General features: G+C 43.4%; 1 protein-coding gene across 9 annotated transcripts in view; it reads right to left on the minus strand.

Moving 5' to 3' along the window:
- Nucleotides 1-13,869, minus strand: part of SHANK2 (SH3 and multiple ankyrin repeat domains 2) — a 281,678-nt gene that overhangs the window by 7,856 nt on the left and 259,953 nt on the right. For all 9 annotated transcript variants that reach the window (XM_059848439.1, XM_059848436.1, XM_059848432.1 and 6 more), the window contains 3 exons: nucleotides 11,622-11,752; nucleotides 11,031-11,142; nucleotides 7,556-9,953 (listed from right to left, as the gene is read on the minus strand). In XM_059848439.1, coding sequence (XP_059704422.1) covers nucleotides 7,556-9,953; nucleotides 11,031-11,142; nucleotides 11,622-11,752 — 2,641 coding nt within the window. The remainder of the gene's footprint in view (nucleotides 1-7,555; nucleotides 9,954-11,030; nucleotides 11,143-11,621; nucleotides 11,753-13,869) is intronic.

Below are 13,869 nucleotides of genomic sequence, written 5' to 3' on the forward strand. Positions count from 1 at the left end.
AGTTCTGTTTTTGCCACACTGTCCCCAGGCCTGGCCTGTCCTGTCCTGCCTGGGCAGAACTGAGCATGGCTTGGGTGCATGATGTCAGATGGAAATGCTTCCATTAATCCAGCACAGCATTTATTCTGCAGTGTTGTGCAGAAAAGAACTCAAGGGGATGGAGGAAAAGCAGGGTAATGGCAACATGGGGCATTGCTAGCAAATAGGTTATCAATCCCTTTCTGCCCCACTGCAGCCCTGAGCTGGAGACAGTGATTCCCTGGCTGGCTGCTGCCTGTGGAGAGCCCTGAGAGTGTTCCCTGAGTCACTCCTGGGGCTTTGGCACTTCACACCAACCCAGAGCCCAGGGAGGTGCCGCTCTGCCACACTGGCATCTCAGCAGGTCCAGCTCAAATAAAACTCCCTGTCATGAGAAGAGCACCAAGAATCACTTTTGAGAGAACTCACATCTAATTCACACCAACATTCCCACTGATTTCCCACAGGCTGCTCCATAGATTTCAATGGGAACAGGGGGATCTCTTTGGAAGATTGGTACTTCACTTAAAACCCAGTAGGAGCAATGCTTCCAGCACTTATGGCTTTGTAATTTAACACAGAAAGGAAACACTTGGCAAGGTTCTGAGTGTTTCCAGTGATGTTTTCAGCACCTAATGGCTCTCATTGTTTTCCAAGGCTGGAGTTAAGCATTCTTACAAATAAAAAGTCTGTGGCAAGAGACTATTAAATTCTACTAACCAAGGGGAGCAAGTTATTTCCACCTCCTTTACCTCAGCATTAGGAGTCTCACACTCATTACTAAGGCATGATATAATTTAAAACCAAGAATAAGCCTTCTCTGAGAAAGGCTGGGGTAGTGCTATCCTAGTGATGGCAAGAATGAGCTTTGTATAAATAGGGAAATGAATCCCTGATCTTTACCTGCAATCACCCTTCTACTTAACTTTCCTGTCTTGCAAATACTAGAAATTAGGGTTTTGTATTTACACCCATTGTAGCAAGATCAAATAGATGATGAAAATATGCCTTTTTTTATTCCAGGTGATGAAAGATAATTTCTACTGCTTGACTGACAGCTCCAGGCTCAGTGCTTTGCAACTTGCTTTTGCTGCTTCTCCTTCAGACTGCTCCTCTTAAAGACTCCCTGCCCAGACTTGCTCAGGAAATTACTGTCACTCTTCCTTTGAATAAAGGATGTTAAGACAGAAGAAACAACCCCCCCAGAAGTAAGCTCTGTGCTCTCATTTGAAGTATTCCCTGGCTGGTGTTCCCTGACTTTCTCAGCCCCATGGGCAGGAATACCCAGGGTGAGCAAAGCATCCCAGGCATCCTGGTCCTTTGCCTCCTGTCAGCCTGGATCAAAATATTGGCTTCACATGGCTGCAAGCAGCAGCAGGAGAACTGAGAGCATCTTCCTTTTTTCAAGAGGTTCAGGGCTGATGATTATTAAAACAAAACTCTGAGATAGCAATAAGATTTTTTTAGCTGATTGCAGAGGTTTCAACACCAACTCAGTTCATAGCCATGTGAATGCTCAGATCTCACGGCATGGGCACAGCCCTGGTGAAGCTCAGGGAAGTCTGCTGAAGCACTGCCAGGCTTTCAGTTCCATGCCTTTCACTCCAAGATTATTTTCCCATGTTTTTTTCCCCCTTCTCCACCTGCCATAGCAACTCCATTCTTTTGTGCTGCACTGTAATTGTAATCCAAGGGAAAAAAAACCCCAAGGATATTTATGTAACTCCTATGCATCCTAAATGATAATTTATGACATCTCCCACACGATCTGGGGTGCAGACACAGCCTTGAAACCATCATCTGTCTTGCATTTTATGGTTGGTTGGCAGCCTGGTCAATAAGGAGGGAGCAGGTTCCAGCTGGAGAGCAGGCAGGGTTTGTTGTGTCACAGGGTTTCCGGATCTTTAATCAGAGCAATTTCTTCAAATAAGATTTTCTTAATTTTCTTATTTGATCATCTGTTATCCTAAACATGTCAAATCCATATTAAACCCGCCAAACCCCAAACTTAATTTAAAAAAAAAAGGTGAAAAGTCCGATAATTATTTTAAATAAATGTTGCTCTATTAGAATCAGCATATGGTGGTAATTTATAAGCATTTGCTGCTGTGAGCCTGCACTGACTGCAGTGCCCATTATGTTGCTTCATATTAAAATCAAAATATATAACCTATATGTCACAACCACATGGCCACCAAGTATAAAAGCCATCAGCACAGCTTGTAGCCAAAAAATTACTTTAAATTTTAAATTATATTTGCAAGATTCAAATTTACTGTTAACTTAATATCAGAGGCAAATCAGTGCAGCAGCTCCTATGGAAAAATAAGAACCCCAAATTATTCTCAGCTCCTGGGAGCTGTTTTAACCTAGAACTTTCCAGAAGACTTGCTGGTTCTGACACAGCTTTTCCATTGTATCAAAGGAAAACACCTTAAAAACCAAGAGTGAAGTAGCTGTATAGGGGTGCTGCAAGAAATTAAATTCTTACAGATCTTGGAGGCCGCACAAAGCCCAAACTTTGCCTTCACCTCTTAATTTTTTAAATTTGTTTTCAGAGGCAAATTGCATGGCAGGAAAGAAAGGCAAGAATTGTCTGTTTTGGGGGCAGGTGAAGAACAAGGGCTGACGTGATGACTGGCAGGCTGCAGAGCTCCTCACAAGGGCGTTATTGTGGGGAGAAGAATTGAGAGCTGCTCAGTGTCTGCTGCTAGCAAGGAACAGTCAGGAAGGTCTGTGGGAGTCTGTCTGTGCAGGAGCAGGAGTTTCCATGTGAAATGTGTGGAAAGCAGTGGGAAGGGGATGGTGCTAGGTCAGGAGGCAGCCTCAGCCCTCTCTGCTTGGATAACTGCAGGGCAAAGGGAAGCTGGAAGGAGAACGGGGGGAATTCCCCAGCTTTCGAGGACAAGACAACCACATGGGCTAGTTTGTCTTTACTTTTAGCCTCACAGAGGTGTGTAAAACTGTATTACTCATCCCTCCCCACCCCTGCACCTCCCAAACTCTGGCAGAATCTGGCCATATCTGAAAAGTCCCGTCCCTTGTTTAGGTGCTCAGACACACTCAAAAATCTGGTCTTATGTGCTCATGTTGCCAACACATTTTCTGAGTACTCCTCTGATAAATGTGGCTTTTATTTCACCTTGAGATGACATCCTAGGTCCCATTTTAGGATGGCTACCATTTCTGGATTAGGATGATCTAATCCACACTGCACTGTGAGAAACAGAGTCACGACCAAAGTCACTGAAATGCAATAACAATGGGTGAGCATCAAAAAGCAGCAGAATGTACAACACAGAATAGTCCATGCTTTATGGTTGGCACTTACTTCATGGCACTTCAGCATGGCCCTCCTCTGACAACAGCAGTCATGACAGCAAATAAAAATGACAAAATGGAATGACTGAAACACTGCAGAAATCACTGACAAAGCAAGCAATCCTGTGAAATTGGCTGGCAAACAGTTAACAATGTGAAATGAGTCTAATGGGAGAGCAGCAAGTGAAAAGTCAAAGCACTTATTTCATCCTCTGCCAAACCCAGACATCCTTTACCATAAACCAAACACAGGATCACTCCCTGTAAAGGACTCACTACTAAGTTCTGTTCTGCCTTACCTGCTTGTGGAAAAATAAAAGGAACTTCTCCAAATGCTCATGAAAAAAACTAATTCATTGATGGCCAAAATCACCGGCCAGTTTCTCTTTTAAAACTTGTTACTCCAGCACAGTGCAGGTTATTCTTCCTGGAGGACTCAATTCCACAGCATCCTCCATAATTCCCACACTGATAATGAGTATTTCCCATCACCAGCAGTGATGCCAATGTGCCCCAGAGGCTGCGGGATTATGCAAACACAGCTGGGCAAAACCAGAAAAGCTAGAAGTGTTTCTCCCCCTGGCCAAGCCATGGATCATTTTGGTGTGGTGCTGGTGGAGAGCAGCAGGAGCTGCTGTTCATTACTCCTTACCAGTGCTCCAGAGGCACGAGGAAGGGAGGATGCTGTGTTCCCTGGGGGCTGAGCTGTCTCTCCCTGGCAGCCCCCAGGTTTATCCTGCCTCAGCCAGGCTGCCTTAGGCCCTGGATCTCAGGGGCTGCCTCCTGATGGTGGTGTTGCTATGGGACTGCAGGGTCACAGACAGAACAAACACTCCTCCTCTCTCCCAGTGAAAGCCCAGCTCTGCTCTTCTCCCTGTTCTTTCATCAGCTCCCTAGAAAAGCCAGGGGCCTCTCAAATGGATTTATAGCACCGCTGCATTTATTGTGGTTGACACACCCTGTCCTACTCGGCTGCAGGAGGACGTGGATAAACCAGATTAAAACCTCTGTCACCACAACAAATGGCCAAAATTCCTCAAAGTAAATGGTGGCCAAAACTGGGAGTGGGATCTGGAGCTCTCTTTCTGACCCTTGTGATCAAATCCTTTAATTACACTTCAGTTAGTACAAAGTAAGCAAGGGCATTCTCTCACTTCTTCCTCTTTTCCCTTCTCCTGCTGGGCTCCTTTTTCCTATCCCACAGGCTGGCCACTACCACTGAGGATGGAGGAGCAGACGGTTTCCAGCCAAGCGTTTCCATGCTCTATTTAAAAATCTTGAAGCTCAGTGTCTCCATAAGAACCACGGGAAAACTATAAATACACCATGAAAGATGATTGATAAACCAAGATGCAGAGAATAAAAGCAAGTTTAGGGTGGTTTCAATGTAATACCTCAGAAATGCTGTTCAGGACCATAGAATGATCTCTCCCTAATCCTCATTTATCAAAAACACACAAAGAAGGTGTTTTTATGGGTTACTGCAGCCATTCATTACCCAACTGTCTGTAGTTTAATTCACCTCTGTGCCACCCTAACAGGGCAATTGCCTTCAGTGAATCCCAGTTTTACATCTACTGGCTGTGCAAAGAGAATTCCTAGTGGGATTCAGGATTCCAATCTGGCCTATAATTTCACGTATGGCCCCATAAGCAGATACATATTTTTAATTTCATCAGGCTGCCTGTGCTGCGAACACCACCCAAGCGAGCCTGTGAATGCTGTTCCTATTTATAACCCTTCCCAATCCTTCTCCTTGGCTGAAGGATAGGAACAGGCCCACTTATTATCACTGCTCTGTTTGCAGAGCTAACGAGTTGTTCTTTAATTTAGCAGAATCCCTGCTTTTGTGAGCCAAAATTCCTTGGTCCCTTTCTAATGCTACCTCACAGGGAAGGGCTGCAAGATCCACAATTGGTTGTCATAAGCTTTAGAGTATTAGGGGGGAAAAATATCAAGGAACTCCAGGAATTTTACCTTTGAAATCTAAACATTAGTTTTACACTTGAAATTTTCACAAGGTGGTATTCCTTGGTCATAATATTTGACAGCTTTGTAAAAAAATTGTGTCAGTCGTGCAGTTGGGCTAGAAAGGCTGTAATTTATTTAACTTTTAGAGAGATAAAGCTGGAGTAAAAGCAGTGAAAAAAACCCACGGGGCTTCTGATCCACAAGTGAACATCTCCACTTCCATCTCTCTGCCTTACCCTGGTTGAGATGAAAAGACTCTGCCTGCAGCACCTTTTCAAACACACTTCCAGCATCTGTAGATTGCTGGTTCTCTTCGGCTGTCTCCTGGATTATTATTTGCTTAAAAAATAAATCCTTTCCTGGTGGTTTTAGCAGCTTCAATCCAGCTCATATTAAGAACTAATCACATCAGTTTGGAAAACGGCAGGAAAGAAAACCCAGCCCTCTTGTCTCCTGTTCCCACCAGGAACACTGTGGAGGTGTCACTTTCTCCCACAGTCAAACAACAGCCAAGAGTTTTGCTGCTCTTTGCCACTGCCACCTTATCCCATTTATCCCCTTATAGCTCTTTTGGCTCAGGTACCTCCCAGATCCTCTCTCCAGCTTGCAAAGATGAGTGTTTGTGTTTACTTTTCAGGGAAGAAGCAGGATTTCAGCCCCATTGAAATAATGCTTTGGGTGGGGTTTTACCCCCCTGCAGTTGAGCCTCTGTATTCCATCTGTATTCCATAATGAAGATGTAGCAATTTGCCAAAGCTGAGTTAGAAAAATTAAAAACCCTTAAGGACAGAAAAAAAAAACAACATACATTTGTAACACTAAGTCAGCTCTTCCTCTAAAAGGTGACATATGGGGCCTACTTCTGCTTACATAACAATTTGTTTTTCTCTTGTGAAGTGCTATAGTTTTTCAAGTTTTCCCAACCCTTTATACCTTTAAAAATGTATTTTCACTGAAAAAATATTTCTAGTTATTTCTACTTTTCATTTTGCTCTCAGTAATGAGAGTACTTTTACATATTTACAGTGCCTTGTAGTCGGTAACCTTGGTTATTTTCTAATAAAATAGGGATGCTAAAGATCTCCACTGTAACCTGGAAATACCTTCAGTTTAAAAAAAAAAGCTGATAAATAATGTTATACACATGAAGCTAGAGACAACATGTTAATGGGGTTTAACAAGAAACATGATCAACATCTAGCAAAAATAATGTGGATTTTTTTCATGTATGAAGGCTTTTCCTGCAGACCAAACTCAATTTCTTCTCTGTTTAGTCAAGTGTCACTGAGAGGAATTCCAGAATTTCTGTGTTTCATCCCCATTTCTCAAATCTAAAAATTGAATTCCCTCACTGTCACCAGTTTGATGACTTCCATCCTGCAGGAAATAATATCTAACTGTGTGATGCCGAGGCTGTGGATCACACTGTTTTCTGAATGAGCAATCTTTGCAATCAGCAGAGACAACCTTCCCTTAAAAACAAATTATCTTCATGCTTGCAAAGTACATCATCTTTCCAAAGCTGATGCTATTTATTAACCACCAGAATAATTCTAATAAAATTGACTTAGGTGGCACCTTTTTTTAAAAAAACTAAGCCAGCATGGTGGTTTTGCAAGAAGAAATACCTCAGTCTCCTAATGAAACATTCAAAATTAGCTTTCTCTTTTTAATAATTGCGGATTTCAGGATATTATGTCCACATTCCATACAGATGTGGTTTAGTAATAACATGGACAGTGCAAAGTGATTTTAATGAGCAATTCCCTGAAATGATTAAGTAGATTAGGAGAGGTCTCAGCATGAATCAAATGAGACCACACAGTGAATGCAAAGCAATCCTTGGAAAAAACACTTTTTACCTGTTTGAAGCCAAAATACCTCATGGGACTGAAGAAAGAATAAATTATCACCCCATTTTAAAAGGGAAGAAACTAAAGAGAAAAAAAAAATTAAAGAGAGGAAAAAAAAATTAAAGAGAAATCGAAGAAATTCACATCAAAACAACAGAAAGGTATGTGCAAACCTTGAAGTTGAAGGCTGAGAAAGCTCCTGTCCTATCATGCAGGCAACACAAATGTTGACAGTGTAAGAAATTCTTGTTTGACACAGATTATTCGTTAAGCAAATACAGAGTACATTCTTCTTTTATCTATGCGATTTACAGGAGAAGTTAGCAAAGGGATGGCAAAAAATAAAAAAAGATCAAGCCTTTTTGGAAAATGATTTGGTTAATTACTTTTACCTTGTACTAAGACTCGCAGTTTTCGTTCCAGTCGGCGACTCCAATCCCTCCCCTGGCTTTGAGGATTTCTCTCTGTTCATTTGCTGGAGTATTGAGTTCAATTCACTAATGACATTAGCCTTGGGGCCTGAGAGAATCGGGCTTTTCACCTCCGGCACGTCCCCCCAAAGCTTGGATGTCCTTTGGGGGACAGCTTTCGCCAGGTTGGGCTGGGCACTGATGGGAGGCGGGGGCGGAGCGGGAGGAGGGATCACAAAGCTGTCTACAGTTTCCTCGATCAGCGCGTCCTTGTAAAGTGCATTGCTTTTGTTGATTATGGGCTTCATTTTTGGCTTAGGAGGTACTGGGGGTTTGTCCACCAGAAATGTTTGCCCATCTGCATAGACTGTACAAGTATCCACGTTCTCCCCCCCTTCCGAGGATAAGGTAGAGATGCTGGACACCGTTGAGATAGTGCTGGTTGTCTCTAGGTGATGGTCACTGCTGCTCCGACTGTCAACCTCCTCGATCCCAGAGTCGGCGACGTTGTCGAAGCTGTCGGGGGGTGGCAGGAAGGATGCAGGCAAACAGTTTGAGAGACCCACTTGCTTTTTGCCGTCCAAGGAGTTTGCTGGCTGGCTGGGCGAAGGGGTGCCGTTCTTCCGCTGCGCCATCAGGTCTGTCAGTGCTGAGCCGGGCACCGCGCGGTCGTCGGGGATGTCGAAGCTGTTGGCAAACTCCAAGGGAGGGGGCAGTGGCTCAGTGAACAGGAACTCCTCATCGATGTCCACTGAGGCCAGGGGCGGCGGGGGAATGCGGAAAGGCAGGATGACAGGATCGTCCACAGAGCTGGCGGCCACGATGGTTTTGCAGGGAGAAGCCGGGGGCTCGGACGCCACAGGGACGCTCAGCTCGCTCTCCGCTTCCTCGCTGCCCTCTGGCCTCTCTGGCGGGGAGTTTTCAGGGCTCGGCTCCATCTCAGCTCCCTTTTCCTCCTCATCCTCGGGCATATCATCCGACTTCGCCGTATCCACTGTGTGCACCATCAACAAGCCAGCTGATTTTTGCTGCGAGGTATCCACGATGTTTATCAACATGTTCTTCTTCTCCTCAGCTTTCTTTTCTTTCCCTGCATCCATCTCGTACTTGTTCTCAGTCTCCTGCCGTCTCAACAGGCCGCGGGTATTTTGCCTGGTGACAGTGGCAGTAACAGGAAAAGTTGTTTCCATGTTGGGTCTCAGCTTGGTGTCGATGTAAAGCGGTTTGTTAAGGTCAGTTTTGACTGCATCCCCTTTGCCTGGAATCTGCTGTGTCTGCTCTTTCATGGCTCTGTCCCTGGCAGAGAGCGCGAGGGCAAGTGGAGAGTTTGGATCCAACAGCTTCCCTGTGACCGGGTGGACGTAGCTATCTGAGCCAGGAGCACTCGTGGGCTTGGCTGCTACCATACTGTTGTCAGTGCCTTTCGTTTTGGACGGAGCATTCAATGTCCTTGAGTCGCTCTGGCTGCTGGGCTCGCTGCTGTTGAAAAGGTTTTCAGGCTCCCTGGGGGTGGGGATCGGAGATGGCGACATGAGCTGTCTGAAACCATCCTCGCTGCTGAACATTGCCTCCTCGGTGAACTTGGACTGCCTCATCCGTGGTGTTGGTGGGGTTAATCCAACGTCCTCGTCTCCCAGGTCTGTGGAGAGGAAGGCCGGGGAATTGCGTCTCGCCTCCAGCCTCTTTTCCCTGTCCCTCACGGCCCCTGCGATGGCTGCTGCGAACGGGCTGCTGACTCCCAAGCTGTCGTCAGGCCGGAGCTGTCCAGGCTGCTCCGAAGACTGAGGATCGATCTCCATACTGCTCCCTTGGCTGCTTTTCCCGCTGCTGCTGGTGGATGGCTCTTTGACGATGATGGTTGGGATTGGAATAGAGCAGGTCTTTTCTGGACTGTCCTCCACATTGGATTGTTTCACCAGCATCCCCTTCCTCCTGGCTGGCTTGGCCGGCACGTAAACGGCTTTGCTGGCAATCTTCCCAACCTCGGAATAGGGGTTTTCCGGCATCTGGCCCCTCTTGCTCCTGAAATTGGCCTGAGCTGCAGCACTCCGGTTGTACAGGTCTTCCGAGTCCAGGGAGTACCGGTCCAGCTCCCGCCGGTAATAGATCCCTTTGTCCCTTATCATCGTCCCCACGCTCTCGGGCCTAACCAAAGAGATTTTTGCACCTGAATTCTGGTTAAATGGAGGTTTGATCGTTCCATAGCTCCGGGATGTCAGGGATTTGGGGGAGTTGTACAGAGAGGGGGAAGGTGGCGGTGGAGAGGGAGGTAAGGACTGTGGTGGCGGTGGGATATCTTCAGAGGTGTCAGGCATTGAAAGACTCCTGGTAAACTTCAGCATAGGAGGGGCCAGAAACTGCCGCTCTTCCTCCGTTATTCCTGAAAAATCAGAGAGTGCTTTTAAAACACTGCCACATCCACTGGGAATCCTCACGCTGTACTATTTCTCCATCCAACCCAAAATTCCAGGGTGCATTTCCCACGGCATGGGGAGTATGCAAAATTCCAAAAGAGGCCTTTAGGTTGATTCCCACCATAATCAATCTTTCCTGTTGGACATCCCAGGTGCCGGGATTGAAAAGGATGTTATGGAATTTTAATTAAACTGATGCATAGGCAAATGTTTGGGGTTTTTGTATCAGCAAGGTGGCTGTAGAAAAGCACATTTTCTTTGAAAACTATTGAACAGGGAAGATATTCTGAGTAGAGGAGATGCTTCTACCTTGCTCCCGTACTCTACAAATGCATATAATAAAACAACTCAGAAACTTAATGAATTTTTAAGATGCAATTGAAATTTAGCAAAGGGACTGCGAAGATCCTATTGGGAAAAAACCCATAATGTTGCGTATCAAAAGATGGCATTATATCATTACAAATATGGCTTTTAGCATAAATAAACTGGGTAATAATGGGATAGTTTGGATGCTAATTTTACATCAGCATAATGCATTTGTAAATTGATAAAAGCCACTGCTAAGATTACTAACAAGAACAAATAAAGACCAAATTTTGTTTGTTCTTTTTTTCTTTGTTGTAAAAACATCTATTGCCATCATTTGAAATGAAAAAAAAAAAAGGTGAATTTTAGTCCATTTGATCAACAGGATTTCTTTGTAAACTACACAGCATTACAATGCTTTCACCACAATAACAAGGAAAAGAAAAGGATCATATTTTGCCCTAATGTTTTGCAAAAGGCTTGTACTGATTTTTTTTTTTTTGTCCTTGTTAGAGGGAACAGTCTAAAGAAAATAACCAAATTATAATTCCATACTTGCCAAATGTGGAAATCACATCACCTTACACACAAACTTCTTTTCTCATGAGCTTTGTATAAAGATTAAACAGTCACTCACTGGAGTAAAGATGCTGGAGAAACACACTTTAGGAAAGAACCAAAGTTACTAAAAGTATGCTATTAATGAACAAAACCATACAAGAGAGGCATTTTACCTATAGATTTTTGTCTTCTCATTGTACCCCGAGGTATACCCAGAAAAGGACCTTGAGGGCTCCCTGGGACAGTGGGTGTCATCACAGCAATACCCTGTCTCTCATACATGGACTACAAAAGAGCAAACAGAAACCCCAACAGCATTAAAACACGAAAGTCTACCTCATGTGGAAATAATGCCTCATCCATTACCCCTTTCACTGAGAATTCTTATGGAAAATAATGAATCTGGGGTTGTTTCTGGGGAGGAGGTGGAGAGAAAGGGAAGGATGGGCTTTGTTTAGACACTCATGAAAGGACAGCAGCTGTAAGTGGAGTGTGTTGGTATTGCTTACAAGGCAACAGCTGAAGGTGGGTAATGGAAAAGTATGTCCAAAATGCAATAAAACCAGTTATTTTTTTTACCTGCAAAGTTTTGTAAGATTAAATTCTGCACTTGAATGATGCAATTTCAGAGTTCTGGCATTTAATTTTTAATACATGCTACTGTAATAATGTCAATTATTCCCTTACAAAGCATTGCGCATTATTTAATCAAGGAATTAGATACAATAGTAGGAATAAAGCAGTGCTTTGTGGCTCCCACTCACATTCATATCTGTAGCTGAGGGAAAACATCTACTAGAAGGCCGCTGTTTTATAGTTGCCACTCTGGAGTCCACAGTTGCATTGTCTGCAATTCTTGATGGCTTGGAAACTGGCACTATTTCATCCACCTTATCTGTAATATAAAAGCATTCAGTAAAATAAATATCACTTGTTCAAAGGAATGGAAAAGTTAAGTATTGCAAGGTCAAAGGAAGAGATTTACTTTTCAAAAAAATGCAAAGAAAAAGTTTTTTTGGCATTTTAACAAGGCAACGCTTGAGCATCATAAGTCGTGCAAGCCGAGCACTTTTTATTGCTGCTACAAAACATGCATGCTTTAGTTTTAAGCCTGCATGCATTTAATGTTTACTTAGTGTGACTCGAAAAACAATCCTCTTCTTCAAACCTTCAAAATGTGAAGGGAGAATATCTATATAGAAATGGAAAGAAGACCTTTAGAAATAGTGAATCCGTAGAGCACTGTTTCAAATAGAGATAAGCAGGCTGTACTTAGTCATGAGAATTTCAGTGATATTTTGGACAACAACAAGTACTCCAGAAGTGCTCTTTCATGCCTATGCTCCTTAAATAATAACATCCTGATTTGTTCACACTCTTGGACTTGTAGGCTAGCACACTGCTAACTGCATCCTTTGTTTAAATGAAAATTTTATTTGCATTTCTGTTCTGAAATTTTAAAAATTTCTTTTAATAACTGGACAGTTTGGGAATGCATTTAGTCATGGTCAGAAGCAGACCAAAAATAGGCAAAGTCCAAATCTGAATGAGAACTTCAACATTTGGATTTGGGACTCTGATCTACTGCATGATGTGATGGTAAAATACAGGGATAAGTTTAATCAGGATATTAGAAAAGCTGAGTGCTGGTGTTAACCCCGTCTCCAACTTTGGTCACAAACAAGGATCATCAGCATTAAACACAAAATGTTACTCCCTCACATGGAAGACCTTGAAGTACAGTGTAATCCACTAATTATTCCCTGACAGCTCCTTTTTTTGCCCCTTCTACTGCTACAAAACCAAGGCACAGAGAAATTAAATCACTAGCCCATGCCACCAGGAGAGTTTGAGTTTGGAATCTCTACTAGAATCCAAACTGGAATCACACCACCAGCTTTCCTTGCTATGCCTTCCATTGCATTTGCTTGCCTGTATCATGTTAATTTAGTGTCTTTTCCTTTGAAGTTTCACCAAAATTAGGATTAATTTCATAGCCTGTGGCATTTCTGTGAGTGGAACACCCCAGCCTGGCTCCAGGCTTCCACAACTCAAGTCAGAGCAATGCTACTTTTCAGCAATTAGCTCCATCTCTCAAATAATTGATTACTTGTCAAACAAGGATAGTTACTTCATTAGGATACTGCAGACTTGAAAAATCCCCAGGGTTTTGGTCGTCTAGAGCTGGTGTTACTACCCCAAGTATTGTATTTAGGGATTTAAATTTTACCTCTCGCTGGAGAGCAGCGCACTCTGAGCCCTGGATATTGATATGGATGGGAATAAGGCAGGAGGAAAAGAGCTTTTGATCCCTCTAAACAGTAGATCTGGCTGATGCAAGGATGATATTTTAAACAGGAGAATAAGAGAGGGAAGAACTTTTAGCCTTCAGGTCAGGAAGAAGGTTGTCCTAGAAGTGGATATTTCAGTGACACAGAGGGTCAGGGAGCAGGCAGGAAAGGAAAGGCTGAGCAGGACCAGTAAGCTGAACACTGCTGAGAACTGTCTCACAAGAGTAGTGCTGTTGTTTCTTTTCAACTGAAGTTAGCATTCAAGTCTTTTCATTGGTCTGCTTTTTTTTTCTTTTTTTTCTTTTTTTTTTTTTTTTTTTTGGTGGGGTTTAAATCATCCAGTGGAAGGAGAAAAGGAAAAAATTCTTAAAATTGTCACACGTATTCAAAAATAAAAAACCAAGTTTGTGTCACATTTCATAAGGCTTTTCATAAGGGGATCTATCACCAAGAGCTTCAACTGGGCAGAGATTTCCTCTTAAGGCTCTCCCACCCTTGTTCTCATCCCAGAAGCCAAACAACTAATCTTTGGGATACAGAAAGAAGGAAGCCTTGGAAACTGAAGCACTCAAAATCTGCACATGAGAAATAGAAATACACCACGTAAGAAGCTATCCCCTTTATTTTGAACAGACACACGTAGCCAGATACCCATTCAGACAACAAAAAGCTACAGGGAAAAAGTGATGAGTCCATGACAGACACTTGGAAAAGCATGAAA

This window comes from Haemorhous mexicanus, chromosome 6 (assembly GCF_027477595.1).
Source record: "Haemorhous mexicanus isolate bHaeMex1 chromosome 6, bHaeMex1.pri, whole genome shotgun sequence".
Taxonomy (NCBI): Eukaryota; Metazoa; Chordata; class Aves; order Passeriformes; family Fringillidae; genus Haemorhous; species Haemorhous mexicanus.